Here is a 12,637-nt window from a genome sequence, read left to right on the forward strand (position 1 = left end):
TACCACTACCCTTGAGTTGGGCCCGATGAAGTTCTTAGGCTTTTTTTCTACCTATAGGTGCTCGTTTAGAAGTGTATTTAAAATAACTGAAAGTACTTTTAGTGAAGATATATTTGGGATCCAAAAGCATTTGAAGCAATTCCTGCAAAAAACACCATGAAATCCTTCAAGTGATTTTCCAAGATTCACTTGCAGTTTAACTAATGATTGGTTCCAAAAATAATTTCACCAAAAACGTTTTTAACCATTTTAAAAGTACTTCTAAACGAGATCTAGATTAAGAAGTTCTTGTGTGTGGACAACTGTATGCACTAAAACAATAAGAATAATGTTAGAGAGTCTAAATTTTGAAACCAACTTTGCAAACTAAATAAGAATCAAATACGTTAATCGACACTTAATTAATAATCTAATAATCTATAACCACATTAGTAAATTTAGTTGAAAAGATTTGATCTCCTTAACATTAACCAAACAATAAATATAAAACTGAATTAGCCCGGATTATTAAAACCAAATGATGCGTCACCAATAATAATCAAACACGTTAATCGATACTTAATTAATAATTTAATAATCTACAACCACATTATCTGATGAATAAATTTAGTTGAAAAATTTTAATTTCCTTTAACATTATCCAAACAATAATTATAAAACTGAATTAGTCGGACTATTAAAAAGTTACCGAAACAAAAAACATTATGGGCTTTGTCTTCTTTCTACCGTCAGCAATCAGCATCGACGTTGGCTTGCTTATCATGTCATTGACACAGCTCAGATGGGGATTTTCTACTGCTTGAAGCTGTAGAGGTCCAGGCAGCTAAAAGCAAGATAAGAACAAAAAGAAACAGAGTTAACAATGGAGGACTGGCTGTCAATGCCAAAGGTGGAACTTCACGCTCACCTCAACGGATCCGTCAGAGACTCCACTTTACTGTTACTTATCTTTCCTCTCTCTCTCTCTCTCTCTCGCTTTATTTTCAGGAAACACAATCTAATCTCTGGTGTTTTGTTTTGTTTTGTGTGCAGAGAACTTGCTAGTGTTTTGGGTGAGAAGGGTGTCATAGTTTTCTCAGATGTGGAGCACGTTATTCGGAAAAGTATGCCCTTTTTCTCTTTCTTGCTTGTTTTCTGTTTGGTTGCTGGGAAAATGTAGGGTCAAGAAGGAAAATTTAGTCTTACGATTCTTACCCATCTTAAATTTTACATTTTTCATGCCTTGTATTTCTAAATCCTCAACCGAATTGTCCGCATTGCGTGTCAATTAATGATGTTTAGTGATTTTAGCAGATGAGGGTTAGGTCAGTTGGGCAGGGATTCCCGCTCGCTTGCACCTGAGTTCGAATCTCTGTTACTGTAGTTTAGAATAATTCCTGTCGATCAGAGTAGTTTGAAATTTTTTCAGTTGATTTGTACTAGGACATGTGTTTTTTGAACAATGTAATTTCAATTCTTTCTTGAATCCTAACATTGGAAATATGTCTGTTCTTGCACTCAGATGACCGTTCTTTAACCGAAGTGTTCAGGTTGTTTGACTTGATCCACATTCTTACAACTGACCACAAAGTTATCACAAGAATTACGAAAGAAGTATGATAAACTTTCGAATTTGGTTTGTCTTTACTTCCAACAATTCCATGTCGATACTTGTTACTACATTTTCCCCCACAGGTTATTGAAGATTTTGCTTCTGAGAATGTTGTGTATCTGGAGCTAAGAACAACTCCGAAGGTGGTTTTCTAAAATTAGCCGACTGCGTGAAGTATTCATACTAAAATGACTTATGTCATACATTTCATTGATACGATATTGATGTGTTTCATTCTGTGTAGAATAATGCGTCGATAGGAATGAGCAAGCGCTCTTACTTGGGAGCAGTACTGGAGGGTATAAAGGCAGTCACTGCAGTTGATGTCGCTTTTAGGCCTCACAGTTCTGATGTTGGCAGTCAGAAGAATTCTTCACTTATAAACCATACATGTAGCGGAAGTGCAAGAAAAAAGATTTATGTTAGGATTCTTTTGAGCATTGACCGCCGGGAAACCACAGAGGCTGCAATGGAAACTGTAATGTGATGAAATGTATTATGAAGAAATATTTGAGCACATGCATTTTTTTTAAGTTTGACTAGTTTTGTCATTTACTGTAGGTGAAGCTTGCTCTGGAAATGAGAGATTTAGGGGTAGTTGGTATTGACCTTTCTGGAAACCCGATTGTGGGAGAATGGTACTTAAAACAGTATCCTGAGTTTGTTGCAGAAGACTGTTTCATTTAACCCGACTGTGGTACATGTATTTATATGTGTATTATATTGTTTCTGTGGCAGGGTTACATTTTTTCCAGCCTTAAAATTTGCTAGAGAGCAGGGTCTTTATGTAACCCTTCATTGTGGAGAGGTGCGTTTGTTCTTCTAATGCCTGCAGCGTCTGCCTTTATGATCACCCTTACTTGTTTTTTTCTTTAAGTGCTTGTAGGTGCCTAATCCAAAGGAGATACGAGCGATGCTAGATTTTCAACCACAGAGGATTGGCCATGCCTGTTGCTTCGAGGAAGAGGAATGGAAGACTTTGAAATCTTTAAGTATTCCGGTGAGATAATTGTGCAATCAGTCATTATGTTGTATATAACTTTCCTTACCACGGAATTCTAGATATTTGTCTTTCTGACTGCCATAGGATGGATGCCAAGGAGACGTCCAAAATATGATTCGGTCTGGTGTTTCTGGCAGTTCGATCAGAATATCCTTATGACGATTCATAATTGGGATTTAAACATCAATGCTAAGTTCTTATTTCCAAATAGGGTACTGAGTTTTTGGTCAGTTCCATCTTTGCTTATAAACACATGAGCAGAAAAAGTAGATACAACTTTTAGTTTTCTCGTTTTTTATGTTCGTTGTTGTAACTTTTACGTTGTTTCCTTAAAATTGTTGACAGTTTGAGACTTTTAGTAGGTTAGAATAGCTAACTTCTTTGTATCATCATCATTGTTTGTGTTTCAGGTTGAGATTTGTTTGACGTCCAACATTAGGACTAATACAATTCCGTCACTTGACGTACATCATTTTGGTTAGGCTTTCTGCTTCCATTTATCGTGGCTTAATTATCTGAAATCAGAAATACTTTAAAAATATTGTTAAATTTTCCTTCTCCTAAACAAACCTCTTTTGTTTGGTGATGCAGCTGATCTGTATAATGCAAAACATCCTTTAGTCATCTGCACAGATGATTCCGGGGTGTTCTCTACTAGTCTTTCCAACGAGTACAACCTCGCTGCAGCTGCGTTTGGTAGGTCTGACTTCATTGGATCGTGTAACGTGAATTAAACTGATGGCTGATAAACGCTGCTTGTTTGTTTTCTTGACTTCTTAGGACTTGGAAAGAGGGAACTATTTCAACTAGCAAGAAATTCAATCGACTTTGTATTTGCTGATGATGGAGTGAAGAGAGAATTGAAGGAAATCGTCAATTCCGCTGAAAAGAAGCTAGATCTATGAATTACCATTGCAGTTACAAGGCATGTGTAACTGCACGTAGTATAGTTGCTGGCAGTCCCTAGAACTACTCATTTCCGCCAGCAAAATTTGTTTCTCAACTGCAGCCGGACGCCAACTGATGCGCCGGAATTCAACATTGCAGATTTCTTATCTAGTTATTAGAATGTCCTAGTGTAGTCAGAAGTAGCTGGTAGATTTACAATGGTTCATCTTTGCTTTGAATGAATTTACAATCTTGATTGAATATAACGAATTTCGTGACGGAACTTTCGTACAAGTGAATTTGTTTCTCATGTTTGAAAATGGCGTTTCGGGTCGCCATAGGAACAAAAATTGCAGAGCCATGGGAAATGAATTGAAGAGCAGGTGAGTATTGAATTTCTATGGTGCTTTTTCCATTTTACCATGTGGACATGCTTTTTCTCCCTTAAGAAAGCAACTTTAGGTGCATGAAAAACTCAAGGCATACTAGTCAAATAAGAAAGCAACGAGGAGTGACGAGATGAATTGCGTCGTGATTAATACATACATGTGTGAACGACTATGAACAGGATTGTTCTATACTTACAACATAAAGCAAGTGCCGAGCAGTGTTCTCTCCTGTCTACAACCAAGTTCAAAAGTTCAAATTCTCACCTCATCGGATATTTAAAATAAAAAAAAAAAAAAAAAAAAAAAAGACAAGAAACAAGGCAAGGTACGACGTCGTTTGACAATGAAGAAGAATATTACATGTTCCTTCAGTTCGTTTCCGGCCTTCAGGTTTGTTATCTCTCTCCGAAAACTCCAAAGCTCAAGACGTACACAGACCGCCTGCATTTCTCTCCCGCCATTAATCCCAATTCTACTTCCTCATAAAACCCTAACCCTCAAACCTCACATTTCTCCCCCAAATCCAACCTCCAACTTCAGTCGGGCCCACAATTCCCTCTCTCGCCGGCGTGATCGCAATCGCGCCGTGAATTTCCAAATGCCACTCCAGCTGAACTCCCACCCGTCCGATCAAGATCGCCGCTGAACTTGAACCCTAGTTGCGGCTGATCACAATGTCTTGGGGACTGGGATGGAAGCGGCCCTCGGAGATCTTCCATCTCATGCTCAATTACGGCACCGAGGGTCCGCCGGAGACCTTCGACCGTACGTCTTCGGCGTCGTCTTCGTCATCGTCGTCCTTGTCTTCCGTGGTAAATCAGGATCAGGAATTAGGGTTTCGGATCGACTTGGAATGGCAGGCTGGAGATGATGAGGAGCAGGTGGCTCTGAGGCTCAAGTCGCAGCTAATGGTGGCGTTACCAATGCCTCAGGACACGGTGGTGGTTGAATTGAGGATCGAGGAAGCTGAGGAGGCTAATGTGGGTGTGGACATGAGAGTGGTGAGGCGCAGAGAGCCTTTGAGAGCCGTGACCATGACCAAGACAGCCGGCTCCAGCCAGCAAAGCGATGGCACTGGAGTCTTGACTCGTTTGTTGCGCTCCAATTTCGCTTCGACAATGCCTGCAGTTGCTGACGGCGAGGCGGCCTGCGGTGTGCATTGGCAGTGCGTCACCATCGTCAATCTGAGTGGTTGTGGGTTGTCCGTGAGTCTTTCTTTAATCTTTTTGTTCATTTATTGTATTTCTGATTGTCTGTATAAATATGTAATCGATCTATTAGACTTTGATTGATTGCTGTGTAGTCTTTGAAAGAAATGACTGTCCTTGGTGTAGTTTTCTTAATCTTTTAGCAAAACCAGAAGTTTATGGTACTAGTTTCACTAACAATACCAAGATCGATTTGTTTTACAAGTATCTTTTAATACACCTAGTGTGTGCTTTGTTAAAATTCAAGAAAGCGGTTTTCTTTTTGGTGATTGGGTGAGATTAAGGAATGCTGAGATTAGTTCTGAGTTTATATCTCTATATCTTGCATACTACTCGCAGGTTTTACCAGTAGAGCTAACTCGACTGCCTCTTCTCGAAAAGCTGTACCTTGATAACAATAAGTTGTCACTTTTGCCTTCTGAGCTTGGCGAACTGAAAAGCTTAAAAGTCCTCAGGGTAGACTACAACGTGCTGGTTTCAGTACCTTGTAAGTTTGGATTCCCCTTGTAAACCTAATCAGCATGAAGTTCATATTTTGGAGGTCAAATGTTTCATATTCATCTATTATTTCTGTTGGACTTGTAACAGTAGAGTTAAGACAGTGTGTCGGATTAGTGGAACTTTCATTGGAACACAACAAGCTTGTACGGCCTTTGCTTGATTTCAGGTCATTTCATCAGCATTTGGACATAGATAATTGTCTGTATATTTTTTTCTAAGTTTTGTAAAGCTTGATTTTCTCTAGGGTCTAATGGTTCCGTCCAAATTTATGGCAGGGCTATGGCTGAGCTACGAGTTCTTAGGCTATTTGGAAACCCTCTTGAATTTCTTCCTGAAATCCTGCCTCTCCACAAACTTCATCACTTGTCTCTTGCAAATATCAGGATTGTGGCAGATGATAACTTGAGATCAGTGAATGTGCAAATAGAGGTAGTGATCAATGCAATTTCTATAGAAGTTTTTGTTCGTTTCAATTTATAATCTCAGACTTTACATTGAAAAATATTTGTTGGTAATTGCAGATGGAAAATAGTTCCTATTTTGGTGCGTCTAGGCATAAGCTAAGCGCCTTTTTCTCTCTTATATTTCGGTTTTCTTCTTGTCATCACCCTTTACTAGCATCTGCACTTGCAAAGATTATGCAAGACCAAGGAAATCGCGCAGTCGTTGGCAAAGATGAGAATGCAGTGAGGCAGCTTATAAGTATGATAAGCAGTGACAACCGTCATGTGGTATGTTGGTTAGCTGTCCTGACAAAGATTTCACTGCTTGTCACTCTTCTGCTGCATATGGTTTAAGAGTTCCAACTTCTGGCAGGTTGAACAAGCATGTTCTGCTCTTTCATCTCTTGCTGCAGATGTTTCAATTGCCATGCAGTTGATGAAATCCGACATTATGCAACCCATCGAGACAGTGTTGAAGTCTATGCCCCAGGGGGAAGTAATTTCTGTGTTGCAAGTTGTGGTGAAGCTGGCTTTTGCATCTGATGCTGTAGCTCAAAAGATGCTGACCAAGGATGTATTGAAATCTTTGAAATTATTGTGTGCCCACAAAACCCCTGAGGCAAGTTCTTTACTTTTTCCGTAAGGCACTGATTATCTTACTCTTCTTGTTAGTATTGTCATGTAATTAAAGTTGACCTTGCATTAGGTACAAAGATTAGCTTTGTTGGCAGTAGGTAATTTGGCCTTCTGTTTGGAGAATCGCCGTATTTTGGTTACTTCTGAAAGCTTGTGCGAACTTCTAATGCGCTTGACAGCTGCACCTGAGCCCCGTGTGCATAAAGCTGCGGCCCGTGCTTTGGCGATTCTCGGTTTGTCTCTTAAGTTTAATTTGTTTTCGGGTGTTTAGTCTTTAGATTCCAAGCCTTATAAGCTTTGTTCAATGCCATGCCTTTTGCAGGGGAGAATGGACTGCTGCGACGTGCCATAAGGGGGAGACCAGTGCCAAAGCAAGGACTGCGCATACTTTCAATGGATGGTGGTGGTATGAAAGGTCTGGCAACTGTGCAAATTCTTAAAGCAATTGAGAAGGGAACTGGAAAACAGATACATGAGTTGTTTGACCTCATATGCGGCACATCAACGGGTGGAATGCTTGCTGTTGCACTTGGCATTAAGCTAATGTCATTAGACAAATGTGAAGAAATATACAAAAATCTTGGTGAGTATGCTGTATTAGGAATGAGCATGCACAAAGCTTGCTCATCAATCATGTTTTTTTTTTTTCCTTCTTTACATGTCTGATATCATGATTCGTAGGAAAACTTGTCTTTGCTGAACCTGCTCCAAAGGATAATGAAGCTGCAACTTGGAGAGAGAAGTTGGATCAGCTCTATAAAAGTTCGTCCCAGAGTTTTAGAGTTGTTGTACATGGATCTAAAGTATGTTCTCTATGCTTTATATTTGTTTTGTTCGTAACTTTATATATCTTTCATTTTCCCTTACTTATTTTGGATTTCAAGATTGATATGTAAATTTATGTTCTTCACGCAAGAATATTTTGAGAGGGAGGAAGAGAATCTCTTCCCCCTCTCTTCCTCTCTCCTCCTCTTTGTCCTTCCTGTATCTAATTCAGGAGGTTTCTGATTTTTACTGCAATCACTTTTGTCTGTTCTCTTATTTATTTATATTTTGCTGCCGTGTTGCTTTGAGTTCTAAAGGATAGGTGTGACATATTGTCTTGCAGCATAGTGCAGATCAGTTTGAGAGATTGTTGAAGGAAATGTGTGCCGATGAGGATGGGGATCTGTTAATAGAGTCTGCAGTGAAAAACATTCCCAAAGTTTTTGTTGTATCAACTTTGGTGAGTGTGATGCCAGCTCAGCCTTTCCTATTCCGAAATTATCAGGTTTGAGACCACTTGTTACTTTGTTGAAACGTCATCAATTTACTGTTTACACTTTAACTTGGTATTTTGTACTTCATTTCTAGTATCCTGCGGGAACACTAGAAGTGCCTCCTGCAATTTCAGAGAGTTCAGGAATAACTGGACCACCTCCTGGATGTGCTGAAGGCTATAAGCGCAGTGCCTTTATAGGAAGCTGTAAGCATCAAGTATGGCAAGCTATAAGAGCATCATCTGCTGCTCCGTATTATCTTGATGATTTCTCAGATGGTACTCTCTTATGTTCTTTTGGAAATCTCATCAGTAGGCTTTTAGGGATTAAATTGAGCTGCATATTACCTCTTCATTGGTTTTAATTTGTTTGTAAATGTTTCTATCCTACAATGTCTACAGATGTGAATCGTTGGCAAGATGGTGCAATAGTGGCAAACAATCCAACAATCTTTTCCATTAGAGAAGCACAACTTTTATGGCCAGACACAAAAATTGACTGCTTAGTTTCCATTGGCTGTGGTTCTGTTCCAACGAAGGTAAATTCATAACATCTCCTATGTTTTTGAAGAGTCAATTATGTAATATTTTATAATACATGTGCAATATTAGAGAGTGGTTGCTCCACTTTATTGGTTCACTCAAAATCTGCTAGTGTAGGTGCGAAAAGGTGGTTGGCGTTATCTGGATACTGGTCAGGTATTGATAGAAAGTGCATGCTCTGTGGAACGGGTTGAGGAAGCTTTGAGCACACTGCTACCCATGCTCCCTGGAATACAATATTTTCGGTTTAATCCAGGTATGCGTTAAGTGTGAGTAATATGTACATGAGCATGAAATGTCAAGAATTTCAACCCACTGCATGCAAAACCAATTTGGATAAAGTCTTAACATTTTTCTAACCAACTATTTTTGCTTCCATGCATTGATTTTTTCTCTGATGTGGTGTTTTATTTTCAAGTACTATTCTCAACAGCACACTTCTATCTTTTCTCCTGCAGTTGATGAACGCTGTGATATGGAACTGGATGAGACTGATCCTGCAGTCTGGATGAAATTGGAAGATGCAGTTGAGGAATATATTCAGAAAAATTCTCTTGTACTTAAGGATGCCTGTGAGAGACTGCTTATGCCATTCCAACATGATGAGAAGTGGTCCGAGAATTTAAGATCTCAACATGTCCCTAAGTCAAAGGCATCAAGTGACGGTATTGATGCTGACATCTTTCTTAATTTGCCTCTGTGAATTTTAGATTTTATTCGTTTTTTGTTGATACTTTTCTGTAACAGGGGAAAAAGGCCCGTCTCTAGGTTGGAGGCGTAATGTACTACTTGTTGAAGCTTCACATAGCCCCAATTCTGGTCGCACTCAGAACCATGCTCATGCACTTGAGTCATTTTGTGCTCGTAATGGAATACGATTATCGCAAATGCAAGGCATATCAGGATTTTTGAAAACAGTACCAGCAACAACATTCCCAACGCCATTTGCATCACCTTTATTTCCTCCAAGCATCCCATCAAGTCCACTTTTCTACAGTCCTGATTTTGGCCCACAGAGGGTTGGCCGAATCGATATGGTCCCACCTTTAAGCTTAGATGCGCAGTCTGGAAAAGGAGCTGTGTCACCACCTGAGTCTCCTTTAGGACCTAGACAGCTTTCTTTACCAGTCCAGTCATTGCACGAGAAGTTACAGAACTCGCCCCAAGTGGGCATTGTACATTTAGCCCTTCAAAATGACTCACTTGGCTCGATATTAAGGTCAGTGTTGCTGGACTGATCTTTTATAATTGCAAGTTAATGTTATTTCAGCTTTAGTCCTAATTTACCAGCTGTTTGTTTCTGTAGTTGGCAGAATGATGTATTTGTGGTTGCTGAACCCGGAGAGCTTGCAGATAATTTTCTTCAGAGTGTGAAACTGAGTTTGATATCAGTGATGCGAAACCACCGCAGGAAGGCTGATTCATCGTTCGCCAATATTTCAACTATTTCTGATTTGGTTGCATGTAGACCATACTTCCAACTTGGAGGCATCGTTCACCGTTATATGGGACGCCAAACTCAAGTATGTTACTTTAGCATTGAAACCATTTATTTTTTGCTACTTATTGGATTGTTTGCCAAACTACTAACTCTGATTTGTTGGATGATGGAATTTTTTAAGGTTATGGACGATGGCCAAGAAATTGGAGCATATTTGTTTCGTAGAACTGTCCCTTCTATCCATTTAACACCCGATGATGTTCGCTGGATGGTACACCATCACCTTTACGTTTGTTAAGTTAAATATGCATATGGGCGCATGATTTTAGTGATCAAACTGATGCTTTTTGTCTTTGATAACTATAGGTCGGAGCTTGGAGAGATAGAATCATTGTTTGCACAGGGACATATGGACCTACGCCACCACTGATTAAAGCATTTTTAGACTCTGGCGCTAAAGCTGTTATAAGTTCTTTAGCTCAGCCCCCGGAAACACAGCTGACAGCGCTCCACGGATCTGCAGAGTTCAGTGCTTTTGAAAACGGGAAGTTTGAGATTGGCGAGGAAGACGCTGAAGATGAAATCGAAGATGAGAAGGCTGAGCCTAGCAGTCCGCTGAGCGACTGGGAAGATAGTGAAAACGGGGACCCATCTACAGGTTTTTGGGATGATGATGAGGAAGAGGTGTCGCAATTTGTTTGTCAGTTATACGAGTCACTGTTTCGAGAGGGTGCGGGCGTGGATGCTGCTCTACGACAAGCTCTTGCCTCGCATCGGAAGTTGAGGTATTCATGCCATCTTCCCGGTATACACTAGATTGTTAACTAGATCTCACACAGGAAAATAAAGAAAATTGAAACAAAAATGATAGGAAAATAGAAAAGAGAAATGAGGAAATAAGAGGAAACTTCCATTTTTGAGGCTTACAAACAGAAAAGAAGAGTGAAGTGTTGTAACGTGTATGGTATTATATATATGAGCTTAGATGTTCTCATTTTTTCCAATGTTGTTAACTTGTTAGCCATCTCCTCTGCTTCATTAATAAAAAGGTTAATGTCGTTGTATCGTTTACACAACTCAAATCTTCGGAGAAGAACTTTCATGCACTTGGATGCCACAATATCGGTATCTAAATTCAATTCATTCGCACACTTGTGCGTGGAAGTTAAAACACAGCGCAGTGCTTGCTTGAGATACAGCCACCATCGCATTCCAGTTTTAGGGGTTAGGCGCTCTTTTCACAAACCGTGCCTGAAAAAAGAGAAACCTAACAACAACATCAAAGTCTTATTTCACTAAAGGGGGTTTGTTGTATGAACCCTAAAACGCGATTATGCTCGGTTTTGTATCAAGTCTTATGTTAGCTCCAAGTACTTCATGTATTTTCTTAGAGCCTCGTTCGAAGTCCTCTTAGATCTTCATCTCTTTTTGTATGAGCCTTTGTTTTATAATCACATCTCTAACAAGAGCATCCGCAAATCTTCGATAGGCAAAGTGTTATAAAAAAAACCTAATTGGAGCACAACCATAAGTGCCTTCATCTATCTTTTTAACTCTTCTCCATAAAAAGGCTTTTTAGTCAAAATGGTCCCTTAAATTTGTATAACACATAACTTTGGTCCCTGAGATTTAAAATTAATAGAAGTGCTCCCTGAAATTGTCCACCATCCATTATTTTGGTCATTCCGTTAAAAAACTCCGTTAAGTTGAGGGTGTAACACATAAATTTGGTCCTTGAGATTTGCAAGATACACAATTTTGGTCCCTAAGATTTAAAATCAATAGAAGTGGTCACTAAGATTGTCTATTATCCATTATTTTGGTCATTCTATTAAAAAGCGGGACCACTTAATGGAGTTTTTTTAATGGAATGACCAACATAATGGATGATGGACAATCTCAAGAACTATTTCTATTACTTTTAAATATCAAGAACCAAAGTTATATGTTATAAAAATATCAGAAACTATTTTGACTAAAAAAAAACCCCATAAAAATGCAATTGGGCCGACCACCAATCTCGGAAACAAAGAAAAAACTAATCAATTATTATAAAAAAAATCACAGGGCCTCCTATTTAATTATTAACCGAAAGAAATGATGTTTGTCACTAAAGCTTTTGTGAGTTTAATCAATTGCATATGTCCTTTTGGCACCCTCCGTTCATGCCTATTCTGCTGAGGTTCAGGGACAAAATCAATCAATCGCATGCCTGAACTCAAACATTTTTTATGAAAAGTCATCAGCATTTAACAATTGCATTATTGCAAACCCGAGCGTAATCAAGTTGGTTTGAATAGTATTTCTCTGATATACATCTAAATTTAACTTGTTTCTCTATAATTTAGATTAAAGTTATAAATTTATAACGTCTTCCAAATAAAATAAGAAAAAAAAAAATTCATTGTTTTACTTTTCATCCAAAATAAATAACAAACACGAAAAACAGATGATAAGAAGTAAAGATTATAATATTTCGCTTCTTATTACCCCTATTCATTGGTTAGATCGAAAGAACGTAGATCCTTGCATAGATTGCAAGTATAAAGATGGCGGAATTTTTCGGATTGACACTCTGCCTCCAAAGTCTGCGGATCAAACAATTTGGATTGTTCAATTTAAATCATACGGTCCACATTAGTTCATTTCACTGACCCACCTCACACACAATCTCTTTGTCCAACACTCATATGCCTCTCCCTCAAACAGTTTGGATTGCTTGATCTGCGCATTGCG

General features: G+C 39.0%; 2 protein-coding genes across 3 annotated transcripts; both read left to right on the forward strand.

Moving 5' to 3' along the window:
- The first annotated feature begins 779 nt into the window (after nucleotides 1-779).
- On the forward strand, nucleotides 780-3,760 carry LOC137727920 (N6-mAMP deaminase). Its single transcript, XM_068466784.1, has 11 exons — nucleotides 780-939; nucleotides 1,033-1,103; nucleotides 1,502-1,593; nucleotides 1,675-1,734; nucleotides 1,836-2,069; nucleotides 2,153-2,229; nucleotides 2,330-2,399; nucleotides 2,478-2,591; nucleotides 3,005-3,071; nucleotides 3,186-3,290; nucleotides 3,375-3,760. The coding sequence occupies exons 1-11, from the start codon at nucleotides 863-865 to the stop codon at nucleotides 3,497-3,499; spliced, it is 1,092 nt and encodes a 363-aa protein (XP_068322885.1). The 5' UTR covers nucleotides 780-862; the 3' UTR covers nucleotides 3,500-3,760.
- Nucleotides 3,761-4,275: 515 nt separating this feature from the next.
- Nucleotides 4,276-10,900, forward strand: LOC137728702 (phospholipase A I-like). Of its 2 annotated transcripts, XM_068467441.1 has the most exons (18): nucleotides 4,276-5,076; nucleotides 5,419-5,566; nucleotides 5,668-5,746; nucleotides 5,856-6,009; nucleotides 6,102-6,311; nucleotides 6,397-6,642; nucleotides 6,730-6,892; nucleotides 6,982-7,242; nucleotides 7,341-7,462; nucleotides 7,768-7,929; nucleotides 8,013-8,196; nucleotides 8,320-8,456; nucleotides 8,578-8,716; nucleotides 8,919-9,125; nucleotides 9,208-9,679; nucleotides 9,767-9,983; nucleotides 10,083-10,172; nucleotides 10,268-10,900. In XM_068467441.1, the coding sequence occupies exons 1-18, from the start codon at nucleotides 4,546-4,548 to the stop codon at nucleotides 10,715-10,717; spliced, it is 3,972 nt and encodes a 1,323-aa protein (XP_068323542.1). In that variant the 5' UTR covers nucleotides 4,276-4,545; the 3' UTR covers nucleotides 10,718-10,900. The 2 variants fall into 2 exon arrangements, with proteins under 2 accessions (XP_068323542.1, XP_068323543.1); XM_068467442.1 differs by lacking the exon at nucleotides 4,276-5,076 and having other exon boundaries at nucleotides 5,515-5,566; nucleotides 5,671-5,746.
- The last annotated feature ends 1,737 nt before the right edge of the window (nucleotides 10,901-12,637 follow it).

This window comes from Pyrus communis, chromosome 3, assembly GCF_963583255.1.
Source record: "Pyrus communis chromosome 3, drPyrComm1.1, whole genome shotgun sequence".
Taxonomy (NCBI): domain Eukaryota; kingdom Viridiplantae; phylum Streptophyta; class Magnoliopsida; order Rosales; family Rosaceae; genus Pyrus; species Pyrus communis.